Raw genomic sequence first — 27,986 nt, forward strand, 5'->3', positions numbered from 1 at the left:
AACATTACATACATAAAATATATTAATCTATCTATTATTTATTTTAAATTAAATCAAAGAGTGTTTTAATAATTTTTATCTTTTATTTTATATTATATTAAATATAATTATTATTCGTAGAGATAAATGTAGATATTCGTAGAATAAATTGTAATAATAATTTTATTTATTATTCCTATTTCACCTCGAACAAGGCAATTAATTATTCTAATATTATAATAAAACTCGGTAGTAGAGCCTGGGGAAGTGAACCAGTCATTTACTAGTCACTATCACTATAGTGCTTTTTACCTTCAGGGTCAAAGTTAAATCCTTCCAAAAGAGAACCATGCTATAGAAGAGGAGGGAGGTAGTCTGATGGTCTGATGCTACTGACTGCTGCCACCGGCAACGGCACCGGCACCGGCACCACCACCTACTTCTCTCTCTCTCTCTCTCTCTCTCTCACTAACAAAAGTTTGGCTGGGCAGTTGGATGGCCTGCTTGCTTCTCTGTAGGCAACCACTGCAGCTAATCCCTCATGAGCTTTCTTTCTTTCTTTCTTTCTTTCTTTCTTCTCTGATGAAAAAGCTGTACATTTTCTTTCAATTTAATGGCAAGCACCACCTACATTTTGATCTTATTGTAAAAGACCACCTTATAGTGCTATCATCTTTAGTTTTGCATGCGGGATGTGAAGAGAGACCATCAAGATGCTGCTGCCCCATCTTTAGTTATCATCCAAAGTTTGGTACTAGATTTTCCTTGCTATTTTCCTCTTTTTTTTTTCCTTTTCCTTTTGCTAATCAGATGATGCGATTTACTTAAATTAGTCCTTATTTTTGTTGATTTTTTCCAGGGTAACGTGCATGAAAAATCCATTCAATTTTCGATTGATCTTGTTATGGAAATTCTTCTTTTCGGTACTCTTTTTTTTGGCTAATAGAGGGTGTTTTCTTTTCTTTTCTTTTCTTTTCCTCGTGAGGCGATGAGGATAAAGCACTAGCTATTCATGCGACGGGTAAACTTGAGGCGAGAGATAGCAATGCTCAAGAATGCCCTACTTACTAAAATTTCACAATTATTCAATGCTCAGTTTCTTCTTCTTCTTCTTCTTCTTCTTCTTCTTCTTCTTTTTCTTCTTCTTCTTCCGAGTTTTTGACCAAACTAGCCCTCTTTACAAACTTGCAAGTACTTGAATAGGCCACCCCCCAAACTTTACACAATAACTGGCTCGGCAGTTGGATGGCCTCTTCTTTGCAGGTAACCACTGCAGCTACTGGTTTTGAGCGGGGTGAGGGTGAGCATCTTATAGCCATGGGTTTTTAGCTTATTAAGGCAAAAGTCTGAGCCTCACTTGTTTTTTTTTTTTTTTCCTTTTTTCTTTTGGGTTTGTATCTCCATTTTTTTTTTCTTTTAAGTTTGTCTCTTGAGGAGTCCTTTTTATGGGATTATATATAGCTTCCTTGTTACTAAGGGTGATATGTTTGGAACCAATTTTAGATGAATTTCAATTAAATTCATTCTGATAGATTCAATTGATTTCATTTGGAAATGAATTTCTTATGTTTGAGATTATTGGAATTGAAATGAAATCCATTTATGTTTGCTTGGAGTGAGGTAGGTATTCATTTCATCACATTTTCTTTTTGTATTTTCTCTTGAACATCAATATAAATATAGCGAAATAAGGATTAGTTTTGAGATTTCAAAAGGTTAAGTGGGAAATAAATTCCATCCAAATCTGACTTCAAATCAATGGATTTCATTTGACATCCATTCAAATCCGCTGAAATAAATTGGTCTTATCACTCATTGGTTCCAAAAGTGCATCTCGAGAAAATAGAATTCCAATCAATTGAATTGGATTTGGGGTTTTCAAAAGGAGGTGGAAGTGTACTAAGAATTACCAACCAAATTAAATTGTTAATTATTCATGTGGATGCATCATAAATGTTATAATCTTTAGCTAAACCATATATCTAGGTAAATAAGTTTCTCTCTTAACTACTCGATTGCATATTATAGATATCATACTGCGTTGGCCTGGTTTGGTAAAAATTCCATGCATGCTGATTTGTCTTAGTAGGTCCGAGTAGCATCTGTTGTGTACTAGCGCATCGATCGTGCGCATCCATCGGCTTTGATCATGCTTGAAATTGAATACAAAGGGCGTAGGATCACAGTGGGCATGATCAGAGCTGTTGGATGTGCGTGATCGATGCGTTGGTGCGCATCTGATGGTACATCAGGATTGACATAACATGCAAGGGATTGATCACCAAATCCCATTCCACCATCAATCCTCTCTCTGCAGCTGTCTTCCTGTATTTGTGCTTTTTATACTAATAATGGATGGCCTCCTTGCTTCTCTACAAGCGACCATGCGACTACTCATTTTGAGGGGGAAGTAGAGGTGAGTAGTAGAGGAGTGTCACCTCTCTTATGATCATAATACATCAAACTTGAGCCTCTTCTTTTTCTTCTCTTCTCTGTTTTCTTGTGAGAAAAGTCATTCATTTTCCTTCTAATGGCACGCAGTCTCAAGTTTTCTTTTTGGGGTTTTTTTGGCATATCTCCACCTACATTTTGATCTTATTGCAAACAACCACCTCAGTTTGCAAAAGTTGGGCTTTCAGGCTGTTGATTTTGCATTTGGGGGGCAATGCTGCTGGGATCACTTCGCTGTTATATTTTCGTGTAAATATTTTTCCCCTTTAGTTTTCTGTTCTTTTAATTGGGTGATGTGATTAACTTAGAGGAGTCTTTGTTTTGGTTGATTTCTCAATGAGGTTTCTTTAAATTTTTTTACACTTCGTTTCAGGAATGCTTCTTTTCAGCACAATATTCATGCTGATTGGATGGATAAAACCTTTTCTATTCTTTGGGAAATTTGCATGAGAAACCATATATTTATCTAGTGGGGTGAGGAAAAGAAAAATGTGTCTGGTCTTTTAGGCCTTGTTCAAATGTAGAATAGGGTTGTTATTACCAAAACGAGACTTATTCCAAGAATAACTATTGGTATATTCAGTAGAATTTTAAAGTGAAAGAAAAGATGAGAATTTTTTTTTTGATTTTTTTATGAAATTACGATAATCACTTTTTGATTTGATATAAAGTTGATTGATGAGATAAATATTAAGGGTAAACTGCTAATTGAATTAGTGTATGATATAAGATGTAATTTTTTATGATTAGTGTTTGTATTCTTGACTAAAATTATTATGATGTTTAGCTATAATTCTAGAATAAGGGGTAGTATTGTAGAATAAGAAAAAAATTATTCGTAAAGTGAATAGGGGCTTACAATGCTTCATATCCCCATACATAATCAATCCTTTAATAGAGTACATTTGTTAACCAATAGGGGAAACTTGTGTCTATAGGTGGCAATGCTCACTATTTTTTGATGCTCTTCTTCCTTCTAAATTTGAATTGAACTGTAGTCTTGGCAGTTGGATGGCCTACATCTTTGTAGGTAACCACTGCAGCTACTCGGTCAAGCTCGGCTCAATTAAACCCTTAGCTCAGGTAAGTAAGATTCAACCTCAACTATTTAGGTAGATATTATGGTTTGCAGGCCTAGTTTGGTCAAAAACTCTACTACCACACCACCATTACCATCACCACCACCAATACCTCCCCCTCTGCCTACTAATGGAATGTTGTTTGGCAGTTGGATGGCCTATTTGCTTCCCCGCAGGCAACCACTGCAGCTACGTGTTTTGCAGGGAAGTAGAGGTGACTAGAAGAGGAATTTTAGCTCTCATGATCTTGTTACAACAAATCTATGCCTCTTCCTTTTCTTCTCTATATTTTCTGATGAGAAATGCTGCGTTCCTTCTATTAGCACAACTCTTTTTTTTCCCTTTGTATCATCACCTACATTTTCATCTTATTGCAAACCACCACCTCATTTACAAAAGTTATAGTGCTTGCATGTTGTCGGTTTTGCATCTGGAGGCGATGCTGATGGCATTACATCGCTGCTATATTTTCTTGTAAATATTTTTGTTCCTTAGTTTTCTGTTCATTTAATCCGATGATGTGAATACCTTAGAGAAATCCTTGTTTTGGTTGATTTCTCAATGAGGTTTTTGTGATTTTTCGCACACCTCTTTTCAGCACAATTTTTTTATTTGGCTAATAGAGTTTTTCCTTCTGAGGCAATGAGGATAAGGTCCATAAGGGCCACCTATTCATGTGACGGTGCTGATTAGATGGATAAAACCTTTGTTATTCTTCTTTGGGAAACTTGCATGATAAACCAATATATATTTCTAGTAGTGTGAATAAAAGAAAAATGCTTCTGACCTTTATAAGGTCTTTTAAAGTATTTCATATCCCTCGTATATCATTGATCATTTATTCGAATGCATCAGCAACCAAGATGGAAACTTGAGTTTTATATGTAGCAATGCTCACTATTGTTTGGTACCCTTCTTCCTTCTAAATCTGGATCAAACCATAATCTTGGCAATTGGTTGGCCTACCATTTTGCAGGTAACTGCTGCAGCAAATTGGTCACCTTTGCTTAGGTAAATAAGTTTCAACCTCAATTACCTGGTTACATATTATGGTGTGCAGGCCTAGTTTGGTCAAGAACACTACTTTCAACCTCAACTACTTGGTTACATATTATGGTGTGCAGGCCTAGTTTGGTCAAGAACACTACCACCACCAGTGATACTACCACCGCTGATATTGCCATTACTGATACCTCCTCTGCCGCTTTCTCTTCATCTCTCTCTCTCTATGTCCATTTTTTCTAATAGTGAGACCTGAAGCAAAAAATTTCTATTAGAAAAAATCTTCATCGCTCTCTATGTCCTTTTCTAGTAGGCCAATAAATTTTTCTTTCCCTTCTGTGGCAATGTGGATAAGCACCATGTCTTCAAGCAATGCTGTTGATTAGATAAAAAAAGAAGTGCTCAACATTTCCTACTTTTGACTATAAAAGTGAATTATCATGCCAATCATTCATTCTTTTGCCCTTTCTTTTGTGATGATATGGACATCGATGATGCAGTCAGGGCAGCAAACAATATGCTTCCTTAATTTCTATGAACTGCGAAGAAATCTGGTCTTCTCAGAGTGATCTCCACTATCAAAACATTGGCCGGGCAGTTGGATGGCCTTCTCTGCAGGTAACCACTGCAGCTACTTGTTTTGAGGCAAAATCTGGTAAACATTGGCTGGGCTCTTTTCTTTCTCATGGGCTTATTATCTGAGCCTCACCATTTTTTTCCTCTCCAATTTCTGGTAAAGTTGCATATTTTCTTGCTAAGTTTCCTTTCTCTTCTTTTTCAAATGATGGGGTTAATTTTGTTTATTCAGATGACTTATTGTTTGGTTGATTCTTTCAGGTGCTTATTTTTTATATTTATGATGGATCATTTTTTTTTGGAAGATCAATATTTTTAAAATGGGTAAGATTGATGTTGGCTAAAGTCAGAATGATTTGTAAGATAATTCCACTTTTAAATGCTATTAGCAAACTTGGACCAAATCCCATCTTACTAAGCAGAGCCATGTGATGTCATGCTTTGGGTAGAATTCTTGAACTTCAAAATTCACTTTAATGTAAGGTTTTACATGCAGGAAATCCCTGCATTTGGGACAGCAGAGGATCTGCTCTCTTCTTTCTTTTTCTTCTCTCTTATTGCTGTTCCTGCTGCTGCTGCTGCTGCTGTATTTGTTGCCAATTGTATTCTCTAACTTGTGGGGTCTGGTGGTTGGCCTCATCCTCTGCAGGCATTGGCCTGCAGCTCTAATGCATCTGAGAGAATCTAAACCCAAAATTCTGACCCTACATATTTGATATGGGCATCATCTTCAATTTGACCAAAATAAAGTTGCTTGAGTCTAATTTTGGACTAATTGAGCTAATCAGGCTCAATTTATTTTTACATTTAATTTGTTGATTTGATTTTTAATTCAAATGATCAATTGAGAGTAGATGATTTAACAATGCAGCCTAACCGACTTACCAATTTGATGATAACTTTCTAAGTGCTGGTCAGTGGATGTTTCATTCCATACAGGTAGTTGAGCCAGAGAAGTATGCATAGTGTAATTCTAGTTTACCTTCATCATGGAGTGTTGCAAAACCAAGATGCTTTAGTGGAAAAGTTGATGCGTGACCTCATCCAACATTTATGCATAGCCATATTGGTTCATCTCCTTGCATCATACTGAAAGGACGAGGTGGATCGAATTTCCCTAAGTTCTTGATTTACATCAAAATGGTATCAGAGCCAATATTTCTCGACATGCCCACCACCCATTCAATGGCAACAAGGAAGGACGCGATAGATCCAAGCTCTTTGACATTGGTCATGGTGCTGCTCAACGTACCGTGGATTTTCACAAGGAAATGTCATCGACCACAGCCCTGGTCTCGCATCCATGATAGTTGTGATGTGCTCTGTCCTTACTAAGTGGGTGTTGGCAATCGTGGAAAACAACCACATACATTCTGGAGATGATGAATGGAGGTGGATTTGGGTCTTGACCACTATAATGCATAGCCCTAAGTGAACCTAGCTAGGGTTTGTCCCCTTTTATTAAACCACTCCCTCACCTTAAATGCGCCTCCAAAACCCTTAAACATGCCTTTACTCAAGCCAGCCCAGCCTTTGTGCGCACGCCATAGCTAGTCCAAATTCACCTTGTGTATTCGATAACTCATTAGTTCCAAACTTGTGCTGAGCTCTTCTAGTCAGACCCATCCTAGGTCCTCTTCACTTGAACTAGCTAAACCTTGAATCAAGATGCTCTCACCAAGACAAAAGCCTATTGACTAATCTACGCAGGTCTAGTTTGAAGCGAAGCCTAATCTTGCTATTTGAGTCAAGCCTCAATTGAATTTGAGTGATATCAACTAATGTGGCTCACATCTCCAAAGCTGTACAGGCATGAAGATGTGGCCGTCACACTTATGGGACTATCACCTTAATTAGCGGCCTTGTTGCCCACACCCAAGTCAAGAATGTCTAATGTAGTCGCAGGAGGACATCACCTTGTTGATAGCTCTCCATTGCTTTGGCATACCCATCACACCTAGTCGGCTACCTGCCTCTTATAGACATCCTCCCCTCAGTTTTGGACGTGCCAAATTCCTAGCTAGCCAACCAAAGACTATGCGCATATAACCCGACTAGGACTCTCCTTTGCATTCGAGCTATGCCTAAGCTCAAACACTAGTTAAGCCTTACTCCAACCTTTAATAGGGTCCTCACTACGATACACTTTCTTCAGGTTGAGTCATCCCAAAGCTCTAGGAAGACTCGATCCACCTTAGATTGCGGTTTGGTTTATCCCTAGCTACCCTTCTCCAAATTCTCCATGTGCTAGATCTTAACTAGGCTGTTATCTAACTTCCGCCACAAGCCATGCGTCGTTAGATATCCAAATAGTGTGTGCCAACAGTTTATCTAATTCACTAGTTGAGTTTGAGCTCTGTCACCATATTCCTTGAACCAAGGCTACTCCAGCCCTTCGTAGAGCTGCGTCAACCCCTATCGGCCACTCTTATCCCCTAGAGGTGGTCATATAGACTTGAGACACTTAGACTAGCCATGGACTATCCTATTGAGCATAGCCTAGATATAGACCTTAGTTGGCCTTTGAATCTATTAGGTATGAGTTGTTGAACCCTCACTTTGGATCGTAACAATAAGTACTTCCATTGAGTGGACTTTGCTGTAGCATCCAAATTGAGATGAAGGCAACTTGACCATACTCACTTGAAGATGCCTTCTACATGGCTAGTGTGATGGAGGAGAAGCTTCACGAGCTACGGTCGGCCTAGATATCGCCGTAGAGAGCCTTAGACGTGAGGGGCATGTCTTGGCTATCCACAACCACAACAAACGTGCGTGAGTGGGCTCGGCTACCTACGATAACGGCGGGCGGACGTGCATAGGTTGGTTCGACCACCTCTGACCAAATTCGGCTCTGAGCTCACTTGCATGACTTGAACAATCGAATCAACTTGCATGACTAGGTGTTTAGAGTTCTCACCTTTAGAACAAGGTGAATGGAAGCTTCATTGAATATAACAGTCCAATCCGAGTTCGAGTTTAAGCCCGAGTTAGCTTGTGTCGACGAGCCGATTGAGTCCAATCCTTTGTTTATTAGGTTTAGTTCAGTTAATTGTTTATTTAATTAGTTTGAATCTATATATGATTTAGTCCTAACCAATTTAGTATTTGTTTGCGTTGTGCCCTAGCCAAATTGGCTAGTTAGTTATTTTAGCCTCTATATATATGTGGAGTGCAGTACAGTCTCTTCTCCCTCTTTCTCTCCTTCCTCCCATCTCATCCAACCCTAACTCGAGTTGTCCCTTTGCACGACTCTCTTTCCTTCACTTTTGCATGTGACCAATCATAGCTGAGAGCGAGCATCCATGCCCTCAGCCTCACTATCTTTCCCTAATCTTCATCATCCAAACCCTATCCACATTCTACAGATCTACCATCCTTACCATAGCCCTAAGTTGCCATGCCTTTAAGCCCTAAGCCTTTTACCGTAGAATGGAGAATCAATTCAAAGAACTCAAGGAGTTTGAGTAGCGATCCAGAGTGACGTACTGTGAAACAAATGCGGAAGCAATCTAATCTGGGGTAATTGATCGAGGCAGATTTTGAGCAAGAGATATGAACTCTAGTACTTAGACGGCGAACTGTCTAGGGGTTGTAAGTACTTGTTTCTACTAACAATATGATATAGATTGATCCGGTTTTAGCGGATCTGTAGTTTTTTGTCTTTTCGATGGATTGAGAGATTTTCCACATCCTCATTTGCTTGCTGTGCTTATCCTATTTTTCCGTAACTTTGTGTTGTCTTCTCTTACTATGTTTTGACTTTCTGATATGAGTTTGGTTTTCATAGTTTCAGTAGGATTAAAATTTAGATCTACTTGGTTTCAATTGTTTAAATATGATTCTTATTTGACTTTTTTAGACCTAGTATGATTTGAGTTTTTCTGATACTGACTTGACTTTTATTTTCTATATCTCTAGACCTAGTCAAAGTAGAAATCATCTCCCCCAAGCTTTTCAGATTTGAATACCAGTGTTTTTAATTCTTCAGATACTAAGGAATTGGACGAAAGGCGAGCAGATGATGAGTCCTCGAGAGGACAACAACAAGGAGAAAAGTTTGGAAAACAAGGGGTCGAACTCAAAACAAGGTGACATTTATTTGTTATACGTCCATGCTTGAACCAAAGAATGTCATTGATGCTTTATTAGATGATTCTTAGGTGAATGACATGCATGATGAATTTGAACAATTTGTTAGAAATGACATTTGGTTCCATATACCTAGATGTAAGAATGTGAATGTAATTGGAACTAAATAGATTTTCAAAAACAAGAGTGATGAAAATGGTGCGATAATAAAAAAATAAATAAATAAGGCTAAACCATTTGCTTCAAGATATAACAAAAGTTGAGGGTATTGGTTTTGATAAAACATTTTCCCATGTAGCTAAGCTTGAGTCTATTCATATCTTGCTTGCCATTGCTTGTCATTTAAAGTTCAAATTATTTCAAATGGATATCAAGAGTGCTTATTTAAACGGGACATTGAATGAAGAAGTGTTAATAGAATAGCTCAAAGGATTTGAAGATCATTACTTCTCACGTGTACAAGCTGAATAAGACTCTTTACATATATGAGTTGAAATGAGCTTGTTAGATGTGGGTTTCACTCAAGGGTGCGTGGATAGAACTTTGTTCATTAAATGGGAAAATAATAATTTTGTTGTTGCTTTAAAGCAATGTGTCAGAACTTAGCCAAAGACTTTGCTACTCTCATGCAAAGTAGCATAAAATGCGCCCTTACCCTTCTGATTTTGTTCAATTTGAGATGAGTATGATAAATGAGTTGAAATTCATTTTAGGATTACAAATCATTCAGCTGAATTAAGAGATATTTAACTCTCAATCCAAATATGCTAAGGACTTGGTGACTAAATTTGGCGATAAGCTCTTCCAAGCATATCATAACTCCTATGAGTACTAGCATGAATCTTAGGAAAGACAACATGGGAACCAACGCCTTACAAAAGCACAATAAGTAGTTTGCTCTACTTGATTGCAAGTAGGTCTAATATTTTCACCACTGTAGGTGTGCCCTAGATATCAGTCTAATCCTAAGGAATCATATTTCTTTGTCATTAAGCGTATCATAAAAATATGTTAATGGTAGTACAGATCACTGTATTTGATATACCTTTGACACCGGCACTATTGTATCGAGATATTTAGATTCAGGTCGAGTCAGCTGCTGTGATGACAGAATAACCACATCTAGTGGGTGTCTTTATGTCGGGAACAATTTGGTTTGCTTAGCATAGTAAGAAGTGGAATTTTATCTCTTTGTCTATTGCAGAGGCAGAATATATTGCAATAAACAGTTGTACTAAATTACTGGATGAGACAAATGGTTCGAGAATATGGAATTGGTTAGGGCACCATAATGTTATATTGTGATATTATGAATGCAATTAATATATCAAATATATTCATTTAACACTTAGGTACGAAGAACATTGACAGACGACATCACTTTGTGTGTTGAAGGCAAAGTGATATTGTTGGAGTACATTCAGACATAATTACAACTTAGTCATTTGTTCACAAGGCGTTTAGATGTTCAAAGACTTGAGTTTCTAAGGCAAGGGTTTAAGAAGCCACACCTGGGGTTTATGATTTTCATATATGTCACTACCTTAGCTTATGTTTTGAGGTTGGTTGTTAACAATTTGAGGACTGAATATCTAGAAAGCTTTTGTCATGTTTCTCATGCTGGCATCTATCATGCAGAAATTTAAGCTGAAATCCATGTCATATTTCCCATGCTGGCATCTATCATGCAGAAATTTAAGCTTTGATGCTGCTCTTTCTTAAGGGATGGGAAGATCTAAACCAAAGAATTTCTCAGCAACGAAAAGCTAGCGTCACAGAATGTCATTCATTATCTCTAATTCTATTATGTTAGGGAGCTTTATATGTAATACTAATGCAAGGGAGATAAATTAGCATTCCTAATATATTTACATCCACTTTCCTTCAAACATTGGTAGGAAATTTGGAAAGGTACTCAACATTGAGCTTCAGACTCTTGTACCCATTTTGAGCAAAAGCTTGCAGTTAGAACTATACCTGACACATCTTGCCCAATGCATCCTTTCAGCAGGAAGTGACAAGTGAGCCCTTTGGTGATTGTGCAGTATTTGTTCTGGGGAGTCTTTATACCCCTTTACAAAAGTTGGCAAAGCTTTGTCGAGATTACTTTTTTATAAAGTAAGAACAAAATTTTCCTAAATTCTTCTGAATCTATCATGTAGAACACTGATAATAGAAAGTTTCATTTACCTTTTCACTCTTCAGCGTTGTTGGCAGTGGACTCTAAATTATTTTATTCTTTACCGCAGTTTGATGCAGATATGTATAAGCAGTTACAAACAAAATGAAGTGTCAGACTGCTTAATATGTTCTTTGCAGTTAAATGGTAGAGAGTCCATCTTTATGGGCATTTCCCAGTTCTCCATTTTTTTCAAAGTCAACTCAACAGTTCCCTGCTTTATATTGAAAATTGAATGTCTAAAATTGAGAAATTGTTCTGTGTTTAAAGCTGAAGTAATAAATGTCTCTATAGCTTTAATTTACACGTTTGGAAGAGCTGTGGCAGTTAATGTAATTAGTTTGGATTTGATTTATGTTATCTTGTGAAGTTCAAATATTTGCTGAGAAATTTGTATTATGTGAGCTGCAATTTTATTGTTTTTACCCAAGTGAACCTTTTCTTATTCTCTCACAGGCATTTTGGCTACATGAACTGGCGCAGTTACGCAGATCTCTAGCCCATAGATCTTTTGCAGAACATACTAAAAGTGGAGTGTATTGTTTATTTCGAATGTAAATGATTGTAGTCAATAATCTGCTTCTTTCCATCCAAAACTTGATAGATTGGGTTTACAACCAATATGAAGCAACATCAAATAAGTAAAATAGCAAGGCAACAGATGACAAGAACAATGCCTATTGATCTATTTGTGTGTCAGGCTCTTCAAAAGCTAAAAGTTCCATGTTAGTCAAGATCAAATCACACATGTAGTAGAATTTGAATCCAAAGATTCATGATTTTTGAGATCTCTGGCAATCAAATGCTCTACCATGTGTACACTGTCATCATGAGAAGCTTTTCATTTTTATGTGGAAATCATGACTGATGGAGCATAGCTGCACTTTCTCATTGTTCTCTCCAATTTCCTACATAATGAAAGTGGAATTAAGTAGTCAGCAATACCCTGTGGTGACGACTATGCATTATCAAATCCTCTATCCGCCAGGCAGCATATTGATGAACTAGCAATAAAGCAAAGGTTGCTTACTCCTTGTGACAAACCTTTAGATTGCATGGACTGCAGAACTTGCCAGAATTGTATGCACCCTGAGTTCTTTGATTTTGCTCCAAAGCCAATCCAATTTATCCAAGTATGAAAATGTCCCTTGCCAAAGCAAAAGGTAACAATATTGTATATAAAAAGGAAAACGTCACTTCATTTCTTTTAAGGGAAATAATATATATATATATAAGCTCGAAGTTTAAAAAACAATGCAAATTGCTCCCAAAATTAGTGACCAGATCCTAGTAGATTGAGATTACCTGTTTCTCAAATACATGAAGTTTTACAAACAATGAAGAAAAAGGAAGTAATTTTCTAAAATTATATTAACTTAAAAAATGTATATTTCATTAGAACTTAGAGGTACCTTCTATTGGATTGTGCTCTTTTAAGGTAACTTGGATGAATAGGTAAATGCTAAAAGACCTGTCATTATGATTATGAACATTAAATATAGTATGTAAATCCCATATGTTGCTGAAATCCATAATTGATTCCAGATAATGCGAAGCTATGTCTAGTTGTAATTTTTATGATGAGAAAGTTGAGAGTCTAAGCATATTAAGATGCTCTTTAACTATATTAACTTTTAAAGAAATTGTGATTCATTAGGCTTTCATGGTTTAAGAAAAGACTTTGATAAAAACCTGTTTGGTAAACTTGTTAATTCTGCAACCAATTCAACATCTAAACATCTGTAAGCAAGTAATGAGAGGAAGGGGTCCTGCATGAAATATAGAACATTGATCTCACCATGCAAGATTGTGTAAGAACATCTTCCAAGAAGGGTCTGTACCTTGAAATTAGATTTATTCCTTCACAGTGGTAGTTTTCTTTCTTTTACTTGATTTCATCGATTTGAAACCTATACTGGATTTCCTTGCTGTTTCTGTTTCCACATATTCTTTCAGCTTCTCTAATGCTGTAAACATTCAAGTGAAACAGAAACAAATGGAAAACTATGAGCTAAGAAATAATTGGTGAATATTCTTGGTTCAATTCAATTAAAAAGAAAAGATTTGCTGATGACATCACCAGGAGAATAAAGAGGAAGAATGTTTTCTACTGCATCTGCAGGTAAAGAACGAACACTAGAAGAAGTATTATCCGCCTTTTGCAGCATCAAATCAAAACGTTTAACCTGATAACGGAGAAAAAGAAAATGCCATGTCAGGAAATAATAGGTAGCAAAACAGTCAATTTAATTTCATTACTCCTTTTTGAACAAAGCATCACCCTTTCAGAGGCAGGCACTACACAACTTTATAAAAGAAAACATAAAAGACATATTCAATAGATAGCAAGTTGGAAAGGATGTATTCTTGGTAAATGCCTGATTGATATCATTTGTATTCCTTACAATTTTAGACAAGATCCCTTCCACCACCACTTGGAAGGAAATTGATTTAAAAAATTAGCACCCAACTCAGCTTTCTCCCTGGAAGGCTGCAATTCCTGTGTCATTTTAAATACATTGGTGATGCTATGTTAGCTACTCAACTTTTCATCCATGTGGAACACTACTCCTTTCTCCTGGCTCACCATGTAAATGAACTTTTCAAAGTTGAAAATGAGTAATACTATCCAATAGTTAATTATATGCAACAAAAGTAGTGGAATAGAGTACTAATACTTTGAATCGTATACACTAAAAGAATGTCCCCTAATGTAGGGTCCAGAGTGGGAAGATGTACACATTCTTAACCTCATTACTGAGGAGGTTGTTCCTAAAAGAAGGCATTCCAATGCATGGGGCATCTACAACTAAAATACAGGTTAATTAACTAAGATGATTTTGGACAGAATAATTTAGAAATTAGGGATGTAGTGTTAAGCTAAAAGATCTTATGAAAAATAAGGGGTGGTTCTTGAATAGTCAACACTTGTAGAGAAGAGAATCTATTTCACCAGGTCTTGTGTATAAGTTCAATCTATGTTCAGATGGACACATATGGATGGGCCCTCCAATGAAGGAACGGAGCTTCTTGCCTTCATAAATTTTGGCTTTGAGGTCATAATTGCTATATAGACATAAGAAAGATAGTCATGAGCAAAATATATGTTTATATTATCTAACATGTTTAGGCTTTGGAGCAACCTCAAATGTATAGACCTGCTCCCAGGAGGTCAACTTTCCCAGGCACAACCAGATTAATAAACGCTTCAACTTTGATCAGTTAAAGTCAACGGACACTAGTGAGCTTGAAGGGCACAGCATATAAACCACCACAAGGTCAAGTTTTCTTACCTCATGTTTTCTCAGCAAAGTAAAGCAGCAACCAGACTGGCCAGCTCTTGCAGTGCGACCTGCTCGGTGAATGTATGTCTTGACAAAAGCTGGCATCTCATAATTGATAACATTTCTTATTCCCTCAACATCCATTCCTCGAGTCATTGCATCTGTAGCAATGAGCACTTCTATCTTCCCTTCCCTAAAGGCCTTCAACGTTTTGCTACAATGAAAGAAATTTCATCAGTATAAGAAACCCACCCTAAAATCATTAAGTTCAAGATAAGATAATAGAACATTCACATGAGTTGTCAAGAGAATAAATTCTAATGAGAATAAAATCTAATAACCTACTCGACAGTCAATGTAAGATGAATCAGTACATCCTATTTGTCACCAAACTTATGGCTAAACTTTGACAACATATCAAATGAACAGGTCTGTCTTGAGTGATTGTGCACATGTTGGCATGCAAAGACATGCAAAGAACTTAAACATAAAAATTGCTCTTGATAGGAAGTATAATCAGCAGGAGGGAAAAAAATTAAAATGTATCTACAAAGAACAGAGTGTATTATAAGTTACATGAGGCATTCAAAGTTAACTTAAAACCATAAGATCATGCTACAATCCACCACACCTACCTCAACCAAATTCACAACTCTGCTATTATTTACCTTCTGAGCTTTGATGGTGTGTCGTTAGTGCTTTTCATGTAGCTTGATTGAGCGCTAATATCAAGTATTAGTTGGAGTTGCAGGTTGTCCGTAAATATATAACACAACATACTGATAATTAGCAATGATATTTTTGTAACTCTCCTATAGGGTTCATCTAACTTTACCTTTCCATAGTCCATACTATCTTGCAACATAAATTACATCCAATTAAGAGCTATGACTCTCCTTAATACCTCCTTATCTCATCACCCAGCCAACTAGCAAGCATGCAATTATTAACCAGATATCTACCAAAGAAGAATGATCAGCCAAAAGAGCTGAGCGAGAATGCATGAGGCTTATAAAATATCCAAGCAAGCTAATGATGTTGGGCATGGATAAGGTAAATGCAGCATTAAGTAACATTTATCAGAAAAGTGAATTTCATCCTTTTTGCTATTGGTTTCCATCAATCAATGCAAAATTTCTGTAAATGCCAACTCTATTGCTGTAGCATATTTGAAGCAAGGACTAACAGAATACTTTTAAAAAAGTTAAGACAGTTACCAAACTTTTTCCACAAAACAAACAATATCAGACAGACAGTTACCTTCGGACAGATTGATGCTGCAGTCGTGAATATTCGCTAAATTGAAATGGCAATTCTCCAAGAAACTTTAGTAACGTGCTTAGTCTATGAGTAGATTCTATGGATGATGTAAAAACTATGCACTTCTCTCCTTTCAACTCTTGAAGAAGAGCAACCAGATATAATGGCTTCAGTTTTGACTTGCATATCTGCAAAGGAACCAAAACAAGAAGACATCAGAAGCTAAATCATTATTGAAGGAAAAAATATTCCAAATCTTTGAACCAATGATGACTGTGCTGTACCACCATCAGCACGGTACGTGTTGGTCGACGTGGGGCGTGCTACTAGAACATATTCATAATATTTTTAATAAAAAAAAATAGAATATTTAAAGAAGTTTTTGAATCTTCGACATGTTAATCCTTAATTTTTGCTTTAAATGTACATAAATATTAAAATCTACATTATAGTATTTTATCTTTAGATTATTTTTATAAATGACATATTTTATTAAAGATAAAACAAGAGTCAAATATAAATATTATTCAACATATAATATGATTGAATACATCCATTAAAACTAATATTAATGATTAAATACTCTATAATATGAATAAACACATAATAACATTCAACACATAATATTAATTGAAAAAAGGCTCCATATTGACACAATGACCGGCACACAACTGTGCCGACCGACACAGCTCGGCCATCCTTGCTTTGAACTACTAAAAAAAGTATGTGGAATGCAGACAATTAATTTGATGCTTTCTTCCCTTCTTTCGCTAAGATCTAATGCAAAGAAAAATTATGTTAAAAAGGGAATCTATTTTTAGCAATAACCTGATATTCCCAACATGCATACTATTAGAAAGTTAATGCCAACTAATTAAAAAGTTATATATAAACTACAAAGCAAGTTCAACAATATCTTTTATCTATGGCAAGTTTATTATGCAACTATATTACTATATTACAAAAAGGGAAAGCACAAATGCCACATGGTAGGGAAGAGACAAATCAGGCATTTGATTTTCCAGTGACATCATTATTTTGAATTGCACATATAGGAAGCTGCTGGAGTTATATTTGACTAAAAGATACCAGTTTTATAAAATTTGAATAAAAGATATCAGCTTATACCAGCTTATAGGACTCCAGCTTTTCAGGTAGTCTGTAACGTTTATTCCCACTTGTCAACAATAAAGGATGATGTAAGTCAAGTTGAGAAAGCTTGCTAGGGTCTTGAGTCAGCGTGGCAGAGAAAATCATTTTTACCAGTCTTGGGTAGCGTTTTCCTTTATAACCCCGTTCAACACCTCTGCATGCCAAAGAGGCATTAATCAGAATATTTGTCCAAGTTTAGGAACATAAAATGACGAGCCCAACATTTACTATTGGAAAAACTGATGTCAGAAAATGGTTCCAGAAAATTGGACAGGAAGAGATAAAAATTACGATCTCCTGAATGTAGTCAAGAAACCAAGCATAGAGGGGCTTGTCGTTTCATGGCCAAATGATTCATCATCATTTGAGTGAGTAAGTTGGATCACAGTAGGCAACCAAGACTGATATTCCTCTCTTAACAATCTGTCTGTTTCATCAACAACCTGAGATTTCAGAGAAACAAAATATTCAGCAAAAAGTAAAGAAGATGCTGAACAAACAATAAAAATTTAACTCTTAAAACATTAAATCAATGCGTTAAGATAAAGTCCAAATAAAATGGCATTCTAACTCGTTACAAGTTTGACAAATGTTCCACATGAAAGTAAACACCATTAAAGATATTCTCAAGTATTACATCTGCATACTCTAGAAATAGTAAAACTGTTTGTACATAAAGGAGATAAATAGAAAAAGAGACAGATATGCAACATTAAGCTTCAAGTGATCTTAGAAAGTGCTCCACTCTCATCCATGCAAAGGAAAACTATTTGATTAATTGATGGATCATAGTTACTGAAGATGCACACATCCAAAGCTAAATTGCCCATTTTAGGTTCGTCGGGCTTTCTTTAAAAAAAAAAAGGTTATTTGGGCTTAAATAAGATCGATTCATTATAGTCCAATTGGTGGGCTTAATTAGATTCAATTAACTTTAATTTTACTTTCACTTTTCTTAAAAGTGGCTCATTTTAGGTTCCATTTCCAGTTTCATTTGAATCTCTATTTTTCTTTTCTGGGCCAAAGTAGGCTAATAATACAAGTCAGATTAACCTAAGATGTAACAGTTGTTCATATCAAGTCAAACTACATTAAGAACTTTTGAACTTCACTATGGGTTAATTTGGACTACGAGTTGGTCCTTACTCCTAAGATCATTAAGTTGGTTCTTCTTCTTTCTCTCATTTTCATATCATACAATTAGGAGTGAAAAGGGACTGGATACAGATATGGGTTATGATATTGAAAGGATAATGAATTTAATTACCATATATGCAAAGCACAAAAATGAATACAGATCAGATATTAGATAAAATCCTTTTTTTTTTAAACCACAGGAATTTAAGATATTATTAAATTTGTAGCATAAATTGGTAAATATATAAGAAAAGTATATTAGAGATCCATAAAAGTACAAAAATAGTCTTTGTTATCACTATTTTCATAGCATTTCAGACTTCCGGATACTTATTTAGCCAAACTCAGATATGGATCGGATTGGGTCAGATTTTATCCTACCCGTTTTCAGCCCAACATAAATCTCCATAACTTTTTTTATCACTATTTTCATAACATTTCAGACTTCCGGATACTTATTTGGCCAAACTCAGATATGGATCGGATTGGGTCAGATTTTATCCTACCAGTTTTCAACCCAACATAAATCTCCATTTCTCTCCTTAAATCCTAATCATTGTCATGCCAACACACACCTTTATTCTCCTCTCTCCTTTCTCTTTTGAACCAAAACCAAAAGGTTGAGGTCTTCCTTTTCTTTTTATTCAGCAATAAAACTACCCATCTTTTGCACAAACCAGTGCACTAAAATAGAGATGAATAGAGAGGAGGATTCATATAATCGACCCCAAATAGTTGGGACTAATGGCTTAGTTGTTTCTATTGTATCATCCATCTTCTTCCTCTAATAATTTTCTTTCTCTCTCTGCTTGAAAACTATATTATTGAGGATTTTTTGATGTTCCTTAGTGCCCAAATGATGAAATTGCTAGTTGAAGACCCTAGGTATATCCCTCTAGATTCAAGAAGAACCCTACCTTGGTCTAAAAGGCCAATCTTGGAATTTTGTCATTAACAGTTACTTTCCATTATTTCCATTATTTCCATTAACAGTTACTAAATTTTGTCATTAATTTATCAACTACTAAATAGAAGCTTCATTTCTTTTGAATCTCTTTGGTATTGTTTCTTTAGGTAAGAGACACTAAAGAGGGATCTTTAAGAAAGTTAGATGAGATGTATTTAGAAAGTGGTAGGGTGGAAAAACTGGTATAGTGTGCCTTTCCTATTTCTTCTACAAATAGCGGAATGATGGAAGCTTCATTTAGCTTAGGTTGATGTACATAAAAAAACAAAGGTAAGTCATGGTAATCATTTCTTCAAACAGAAAAGAAAACTTAATATTGCTCCCAATTTAGAGTACTATGAGTAGAAGTGATATAAATGAGGAAAATTTTCCTCAAAGGTACAAAAGTAAAAATCAAATAGTAATGTCAAAATTAGAAATATGTGGTTTCCTAAGCTCTTCTCAAGGTAAAAAAGTAGGTGGGGAAGAGAGGGAATTCATATACAAATATAAACTGAACACATCAAACACAGTCATAGAGGATCGATATGAACATAAATTAGATAACGGAGAACACAAGTGCAGTCATAATTCTAATCAATTTCTAGAGAAAGAAGAGGGAATCCTCAAAAAACATGCTTCATCCTCTCAGACATAATGTAGGTCCAAAATATATAGTGAAGAAAACTCCATCTTTTACTCTCAATTTAACGATAAGTTGCATTGAAGGATCAAAAAGTAGAATAAATGGTGTTTCCATTATAAATGAATCAATTTAAAACTGACTATGAGGGTGGTACGTAAATGCCTGACAACAACCTGACATAGTGTTGTATTGAGCAATCATTGATAAATTGTTTTGTCCTATTGAGTCATATTCGTTATGAAATATGCCAGACTGCTGCCCTCATTACAAAGAGAAGGGATAGTGTTTAATCTATCCCTTAAAATCTATTTCAGTTACGAGAAGCAGGTTCAAACCCAACTATTTTGGGTTTTACTTAAACTCCAATAATTCATTATCATAGAACAAACAATCCGAAACCTACTTATTCTCTTTATCTAATTGAGAAATAGCAGTAGCAGCCTTATCCTTCCTCTTCCTGTCTAATGGTGAACCAATAGCGAGCATTGGTGATGGCAATGATGGAATCTAAATGCTCCCCCTCTCAGGAGTTTGTATCCCCTTAGCCAACAAAAGGCTGTGCTGGATGGCACAAACGATGTTGCCTGACACATCCCAAGCTGATGATGAGCCAAAATATCTTGTGCTGACAGTCTGCCTATACATCTCGAGCCGACAGTCCTTCAACACTAGGGCTGCCAGCGGCATTAAAATGCTTGATTAATACCACAAATGTGGGAATCTGATCCTTAAGTGTATCTGGTAATTCATCAGGACCATGTGTAGAGAAACAACAACCTCAAAAGGCTAACCTGTAAGCAAACCACTGCCAGTAATGTAGAGAATCATGGCATGGAGAAATTGAAAAGGGTTGCAAGCGATGATAGATGGATGGAATCTGAAATGACTATCAAGTATCAAGATTCGGGAATGGGCCATGAATGCAAATTCATGCATCAAAATATTACATATCTTTAGGACCACAAAATTACCATTTAATTTTGTGCACAAATCTCTTCACGAAAATTGAGCAATGTGGATCAGTGAATAGAGAAATGATGACAGTTCCAAAACAGTCCTGTCCAACTAGGTAGTCACAACCAATTTACTTCTGAAGGACAACTGCTGACTCCCAGAAATGTTGAGCATTTATTATTCTTTTTATTTATTTTTTTCTTCTTCATTCTCTTCCTTCAGTGTCTCTTCTCTCTTTTCCTTCATTTCCACCCTTCTTATCTTTTAGCAAATATCCTGAATTTGGAAATGATAAATCCTTAGTCCTCTAATAAGGCCTCAAGTAGACTTTTTTTTCCTCTCCTTGTACCTAACCTATGAAGCCAATATAAAGCAGCTACTTCTTTATATCAGCTAGCCACAAATTTTCAAGAAAAAATCGCACAAAAGTAATGTCATAATAAACAAACAAACTGCTTGGAAAAATATTTATTGATAAATTGATCCTATAATTGACAAAAATACTACTGCTAATATGAGTAACCAAACTGAGAAAAAAGAAAATGAGGCACAAATACCTTAAAAAAAATATTGAGGGACAAAGAACAAACGAAGTTTCGCTACATAATGTAAAACTGCAAGTTCAGAGTATTTAAGTAATTTAAAATAAGAGAGCAAAAGGAGGGGCATAGCAAGTCTTTCAGTGGATAAGCAGTAAACTTTTGAGAAAAAAAGCAGGGAAGGTTGTCAAGAGAAGTATCACAGGAAGATGAAATAAAGGCTTTAAGACAAATGAATCAGTCAAGTACCAGATAGCGAAGATGTTCTAGACTAAAACCCTTTGTCAAGTTAATATGATCCATCAGCCTTCCTGGAGTCGCCACTAGTATATCCACTGCAGTTTGCGGTTCTCTTTGTATATCTTCTGGATCAAATGTTGCATATATCTCTAGCTCAGGCTTCTTAATAAGCTCTGAAATTTCATCTGCAATTGATGATTGTCCCACTGCTAGGCCTACAGCTAAGCCCATAGCAGGTGCAATAGCATCAAAAACTTCTTTAACCTGTCAATCAACAAGGAAATCAAAGTACAATTGAAGTTTGTATCTGGAAAAAGAATTTATAGTTTTCACATTTGATGTTTACAACAAAGAAAAGGTTTTAAGAAACATATTAATTTCTCTAGCTAATAATAACACGACCCGAAGCCGGAATCATGACCGGCTATGTACCTCAATACGCTTGAGATACACAAAGTCTTACTAATATTTTCTAACTACACAATGACAATAATAAATAAAAGAAAAAAAAATTTGATTTATATAATTTAAGCCAATCATGAGGAAAATAACCAATGTCATTACTAATGTGTTTCTAAACGAATTGAATTAACAAATAATCTATAACATAAGACTAAAGGAATAAAAAGGTAAATAGGTAGGTCTTTAATGGAGGTAGGGTCCCACTGCATCTCGTTCAGTCATCATGCTGACCATTACATAAAATATTAGAAGATGAAAATCCACAAGCCAACAACTATAGTTCAGTGAATGGAATCCACTCGACAACCAAATAAATCTAAAATTTATAACGTTAAATAAAATCCAAATTCAGTGATATAAAATGATAATTTCTACTAAGCATGTTCTTAAAGTAACAATAATAATGACAATAATAATAGAAAGTCATAACTCGTTCCATGCTCAGTTTCAACATATTAAAATTTTTCTCAAAAATAATAATGCCATTTGTCTTAAATAGGTCTATACCCTGTGGATCCACATCAACTAGAAGTCACATCGAGATAACGCTCGAATCTTTTCCTTATAGTTGATCTGATTAGAGTCATTAGGAGGTGTTACTAAGTGATAAACACACCCTATCTTTTCCACCAACAATTGAGAAATTATAGTCATCTCATGAAGTCTTTCGATCTATTCTGGGACTGTTTCCTAACCCCGCCAGAGTCATTTAAGAAAGTCACCGCACTGATCTGAAATAGAGCTCTCTCCTAGACTTTCAGTTAGACTTGAATCACCACAGAAAATATACCGAAATTGTTCTCTACAGTCTACACAGAAAATATATTAAATAATTTGCGCACAAAAAAAACGTAGTCTAATAAAAGGTACGAAATGCAATATGAAAAAATATGTAAGTAAATCCATTTACATATTTATTCATATTGCATTTCGTACCTTTTATCAGACTACGTTTTTTAATGCAAATTATTTATTGTATTTTTTACGTGCAATTTAAATTTTTATAATTCTGAGCGCAAAATATATAATTTAGCGCATTGCTATGCTTCGTGCAAATTGCAAATTTTAGTCGAGAAAATATGACTAGTATTTGGTATGATTTAAAGAACAGTCCCTGTATAGATCGTTTGCGATTTTTCGTGGTAACTCAAGTCTAACTAAAAGTCCAGAGAAAATCCTATTTCATATCACTACAGTGACTTTCTTAGGTGACTCTGGCAGGATTAGAAAAAAGTCTCAGGATAGATCAACAGACTTCCTAAGGTGACTCCAATCTCTCCCAACAATTAGTAAAAGAGACATGGTGTGTTTATCACATGGTGACACCTCCTGATGACCCTAACCGGATCAGCTATGAAAAAAAGGCCCGAGCATCATCTCGAGGTGACTTTTAATTGATGTAGATCCACAAGGTATAGACTCAATTGAGATAAATGACATTATTATTATTGAAAAAAAATTTAGTATGTTAAAATGGAGCATGTTACGAGTTATGACTTTCTATTATTATTATTGTCGTTATTATTGTTACTTTAAGAATATGCTTAGTAAAAATTGTCATTTTATATCTTTGAATTTAGATTTTATTTAACGCTATAATTTTAAATTTATTTGGTTTTCGAGTGGATTCTACCACTGAGTTATAGTTGTTGGCTCATAAATTTTTCTCTTCTAATATTTTAGGTAATAGTCAGCGTGGAGACTGAGTGAGATGCATCGGGACCCTACCCCCACTTAGGACATACCTATTTACCTTTCTGTTTATTCGGTCTTATGTTTTAGACTATTTGTTAAATCAATTTATTTAGAAACACATTAGTGATGACATTAGTCATTTTCCTTACAATTGGCTTAAATTATATAAATCAAATCCTTTTTTTATTTATTCTTGTCATTGTGTACTTAGAAAGTATCAATAAGGCTTCGTATATCTCAAGCGTATTGAGGTACATGGCAGGTCATGATTCCAATTTTAGATCGTGACAAATAAAAGGCTGATTCTATTAATGTAAGTGTACTAATGTTTTCAAATATCAAATCCTCATTTTCCGATTCACAAGATTGAAGATGACGTCATTTTGGAGACCGAAAAGAAGCTGAATTTATAGAATCCCAAGGCATGAACGAATGATAGAAAAGCAAACTTTAACAGTATTGAGAAAAATAAGCACTAATCAGCCATCAGTCACTAAAATCAATAAATTCTGAAATTATATCTCTTGTGGTATGTTTTTGGAATTTGGATTTACCTTGCATTCAATGAATTCTAGTCGACTTAAAACAATGGCATGGACCAAGTCATAAAATAAAATCTACAAAATCATTCAGAGGAAACATATACCGGAGATAATACAAAATCAATTGACCTTACTTATGAAAATATTAGGTAATACATATTAGAATATAAGATAATAAGAGCACATACCCATACTTTTTGTAAGTAGCAAAAGGAAGAGGACCTTTCCAGAACTAAAGAAGTTCTCATTAGAACATCATATAATTGTTAGAAAATGGTTAAGCATTTATGAAGTAATCAGTTAAAGGGATTCCTAGAATAAACTGACATTATCATAGTTGTTCATCAACTACATGAATCTCTAGTTTCTTCAGTGTGTGAAATGGAATAACATGTGTATTATCAACTCAAGTTTATACTTTATATAGCATGTGTCTACAATTTCTATTAGCATAATACAAAATGGTTTAAAATATGATATCACTTGCGTGTGTCCAGCATTTGTCATACCAATAATGATGACATTTCTGCAACTATAAAAATTGAACTAACCTGCAAGGCTAAGTCTCGTGTAGGCAAAACTACTAATGCACGTAAACATCTTATCGTTCGACTTGAGAGCATTTGCACAATAGGCAAAGCATATGCCAAGGTTTTTCCACTTCCTGTTGGAGAGTTTACACAAATATCTCGCTCAAAAGCGCCAGGCCCAATTGTTTCCTGCCATACAGCTACTTGCACAGGGAAAAGTGACTGGATATGCATTTTATACAAAGCCTTCTCCAGTCTGCAATGACAAAAGATATACTTAGTCACTAGGAATAATGAGGCTGTTTTGTTATAGAAAACTAAAACCTTGAGCATATGGGTGCATATCTGCTGCAATGTGCTATGTATTAATGCTTGAAGAGCATAAAATAACCTCAATCATAGAAGGAACAAAAAAATTTAACAAGAGAAAGTATCTAGATTCTAGAGGCTTCTTTCTCTAGTTGACTTCAACTTATCTATCATGGTGAAAACAAATATAGTCAAGCAGTGGAGAAATCTTTGATATAGAGTAAATAATGGTCAAACTGACTTACATCTTTCCGGAATGACAATCTAACACCGTTTCAACAATATGTAAGCCTCTTCGCACATTAAAGGAAAAAATATTGTAACCCTTAACCTTAAAGATAGTAAGTTTATATCAACATATGCATGGCAGTTTTGTCACAAAAAAAAACAAAAACATATGCATGGCAGTGGACAGGAAAATCCAACTAATTAAGTATAATAGGGGAGAAACCAGAAGCCCGTAGGCTACAACAATTTAAAGAATTACTTTTTCTTGGGATGTACAATGACTTATCAATTTCTCATGGTTATGGGCATCAGAAAATATCCTTCCAAATTGGACCTTACAGAGTCAGAAAATCTTGCATGAAGGGAAACTTCACCTTAGCTGTAATTATAGTGATATTTCATAATTAGAGACAAAAAAACTTAAACATTTTTTCACATATTGAGATAAATCCATAACAGAACGAACCAAATTAGGTGATAGCTTACGAAGATCATTTGGTCTAGGAGCAATCACAAAAATTAAAACACGCACATGTAGAGTAAAAGAAAAAAAAATTAAAGGAGATCATTGGCACCTGGTATCAAGACATGGAAGGAGATCAAGGGGACAATCGTCGAAGAGATCAATGTCCACTGAATTCCTCATCCATGGCAGGTGGGGAACGTGCTTCTTTGAGGCCTCCATATCACCCAAACTTTGAGGAAGGAAGGAATAGTATTCTTGTTCTTCTTTACTAGGGTTTAGGGTTTTAGGCCTTTCGAATCCAGAGGGCATGAAGAATCAAAGGACACAGCAGGCAGGCAGGACATTCGCGCTAAAGTCGATTTGATTACACGAACCTTGATGCAGATCCCAAGAAATGTTCATCTGATCAAATATTTAACAAATAATTCATTAAACATATTAATTAAGACAAATAATTCATTAAACATATTAATTAAGAAAATTGATAAAATTGAATATCATGCACAGCTTTTAGTAACTGTATTTATTAGTTTGTGGTTTTGTAATATCCTGTTTTCCTTCTTTTTTTAAAAACTGATTAGTGGGAGTAAAAATAGATTAGATAGTGTTCAACCCATGTCCGAGTCCTAGTTTTCATCTAGATACAAATTCAGATACAAATACCAGATAAAGAGGATAATTAAAAATCATATCCTGACTAAATATTTAAGAATAAAAAACGGTCAAATTCTGAATAGATATGGATACAAATTGGATACGGACCAGATTTTAAAGGAATATGAATATCTATCAAACACGAACCAGATCTTATATTGAATTTGGATATAAATTTGATATTAATCGAAATAAAAGAGACATGATACGCTCTAAAAAAATAATAGAGTCTTAAGCATTTTGCTCTCATAATAACAATATGACTAAAAAATTATTAGTATATATGTTCTAAAATACATTCCCTCTATTTTTTTTAGCTAATAACCAACAATATTAGTTTGCATATTATGTAGACATATGGGCATCTTCAAAATAGTTTGGCGCAAACTAACAGGCATGTCCAAGGGTAGCATTCATTACATCTCAAAGTAAAAGAAATTATGAAAAAAATCAATGGAAAAGGGCAGTCAACTAAAAAGAGACTAAAATTCCAAAGGATGGTCAAAAGTTAAACGCTCTTATCAGTGCATGTGACAATATAAATTATAGTTCTCTCCAAAAATTTGACCAAAACGACAAAATCCTATACTATGAATACAGAAAAAAGGAAAAATATCAAATCAGGCAAATCCACCACAAATAGTAAATTTTGACCATGCAAGGGAGACTCCAACTAAACTACAACAACTAAATTTCTTTAAATTAAAAGACGCAATTATCCAGTTCTAGCTTGAAACCCTGCATTATATGCTAATCTGATTTAGACACCAAGAATACATAGTAACAAGGAAAAAGAATCAGAATAGAACAAGTAATTTGTCATTGCATCAGCGCCAATTTGCAAAGTTTGAATTTGCTTATTTAGAATAATAAAGAACTGTTCTTTCTAATGACATATACTACAAGTTAAATGTAGTTTTTCGCCAATTAAGCACTAAACCGAAAGACCCAACTCTGGAATCAGCAATCCAAGGCGCAAAATTGCAGAAAGATCTCACCTATCTTCGGAAATCGACAGAGTGAAGCCTTGTAAGCGGAAGCCACAATCTCCTCGAAGGGCAGCTTGAGCAAGACGGAAGCAGCAACGGAGGCGCTGAGTGTGAGGAGGCGGCGGGCGAGGAGGTGGAGAATGCAGGCGGCGTGAGTGAAGGGGATCGGCGTCGTGACAAGCTCGGCCGACGTGAGGCCCCGACGGCGTGAGTGAGGGGGAAGATCCGACGTGAGAAGCTCGGGCGTGAGTGGGGGGGGGGGGAGATCCGGCGTGAGGACCTCGGGCGGCGTGAGAAGCTCGGGCGCCGAGCGGTATGAGCGAGAAGCGCCGGCAGCGTGAGCAGTGAGGAGTGAGGAGGAAAAGGGCGATGTTACTCGGTGTGAGGAGTGAGGAGGGAAGGGGCGATGTTACTCGGTGTGAGGAGTGAGTAGGGAAGGGGCGACGGCAAAGTGGGCTGCGGGCATGGTTAAGGGAAGGGGCGACGGCGCCTATATATATTGGTGTGTGTGTTTGGGTTGGCGGGTTGACCCGACCCGACCCTTTACTTAAACGGTTTAAACTAGTCAAGTGGGTCAGAGGTATAAGCCCGAACA

General features: G+C 35.7%; 2 protein-coding genes across 38 annotated transcripts; one reads left to right on the forward strand and one right to left on the reverse strand.

The window, feature by feature from the left end:
• Positions 1-262: 262 nt before the first annotated feature.
• On the forward strand, positions 263-12,046 carry LOC140798603 (uncharacterized). 28 transcript variants are annotated; one of them, XM_073152510.1, is made up of 8 exons: positions 263-730; positions 839-2,395; positions 2,597-2,679; positions 5,012-5,166; positions 9,079-9,178; positions 11,078-11,090; positions 11,188-11,297; positions 11,429-11,806. In XM_073152510.1, exons 3-8 carry the CDS (start codon positions 2,645-2,647, stop codon positions 11,724-11,726), a joined length of 711 nt encoding a protein of 236 aa, XP_073008611.1. In that variant the 5' UTR covers positions 263-730; positions 839-2,395; positions 2,597-2,644; the 3' UTR covers positions 11,727-11,806. The 28 variants fall into 28 exon arrangements, 16 of the variants coding, with proteins under 16 accessions (XP_073008611.1, XP_073008609.1, XP_073008617.1 ...); XM_073152513.1 differs by adding an exon at positions 4,486-4,520 and having other exon boundaries at positions 264-730; positions 839-2,679; XM_073152520.1 differs by adding an exon at positions 4,486-4,520 and having other exon boundaries at positions 267-730; positions 839-2,679; positions 5,012-5,129.
• On the reverse strand, positions 11,921-27,857 carry LOC140798601 (DEAD-box ATP-dependent RNA helicase 1). 10 transcript variants are annotated; one of them, XM_073152499.1, is made up of 13 exons: positions 27,401-27,857; positions 25,858-26,150; positions 24,767-25,001; positions 21,526-21,780; positions 17,346-17,497; positions 17,031-17,208; positions 15,903-16,090; positions 14,652-14,856; positions 13,439-13,544; positions 13,200-13,325; positions 13,051-13,127; positions 12,403-12,505; positions 11,921-12,266 (listed from the first exon to the last, which is right to left on the reverse strand). In XM_073152499.1, the coding sequence occupies exons 2-10, from the start codon at positions 26,055-26,057 to the stop codon at positions 13,213-13,215; spliced, it is 1,632 nt and encodes a 543-aa protein (XP_073008600.1). In that variant the 5' UTR covers positions 26,058-26,150; positions 27,401-27,857; the 3' UTR covers positions 11,921-12,266; positions 12,403-12,505; positions 13,051-13,127; positions 13,200-13,212. The 10 variants fall into 10 exon arrangements, with proteins under 10 accessions (XP_073008600.1, XP_073008605.1, XP_073008598.1 ...); XM_073152504.1 differs by having other exon boundaries at positions 12,389-12,505; XM_073152497.1 differs by having other exon boundaries at positions 12,403-12,829.
• Between the last annotated feature and the right edge of the window lie 129 nt (positions 27,858-27,986).

The sequence above is a fragment of the Typha latifolia genome, chromosome 12, assembly GCF_019914945.1.
Source record: "Typha latifolia isolate L0001 chromosome 12, TyphaL0001v2, whole genome shotgun sequence".
Lineage (NCBI taxonomy): Eukaryota > Viridiplantae > Streptophyta > Magnoliopsida > Poales > Typhaceae > Typha > Typha latifolia.

Bases quoted from the DNA above. Each gene is read 5' to 3' on its own strand.
- LOC140798603 (XM_073152506.1), top strand. From the start codon at position 3,640: ATGGAATGTTGTTTGGCAGTTGGATGGCCTATTTGCTTCCCCGCAGGC. The intron at 3,724-4,485 runs GTGACTAGAAGA...ACCATTTTGCAG, and splicing joins TGTTTTGCAGGGAAGTAGAG to GTAACTGCTGCAGCAAATTG. The intron at 11,298-11,428 runs GTAAGAACAAAA...TCTTTACCGCAG, and splicing joins CGAGATTACTTTTTTATAAA to TTTGATGCAGATATGTATAA.
- LOC140798601 (XM_073152496.1), bottom strand. From the start codon at position 26,057: ATGCCCTCTGGATTCGAAAGGCCTAAAACCCTAAACCCTAGTAAAGAA. The intron at 17,209-17,345 runs GTAATTTTTATC...TTTGGCATGCAG, and splicing joins TTGACTACATTCAGGAGATC to AGGTGTTGAACGGGGTTATA. The intron at 16,091-17,030 runs GTATAAGCTGAT...GTTCCTTTGCAG, and splicing joins AGCTGGAGTCCTATAAGCTG to ATATGCAAGTCAAAACTGAA.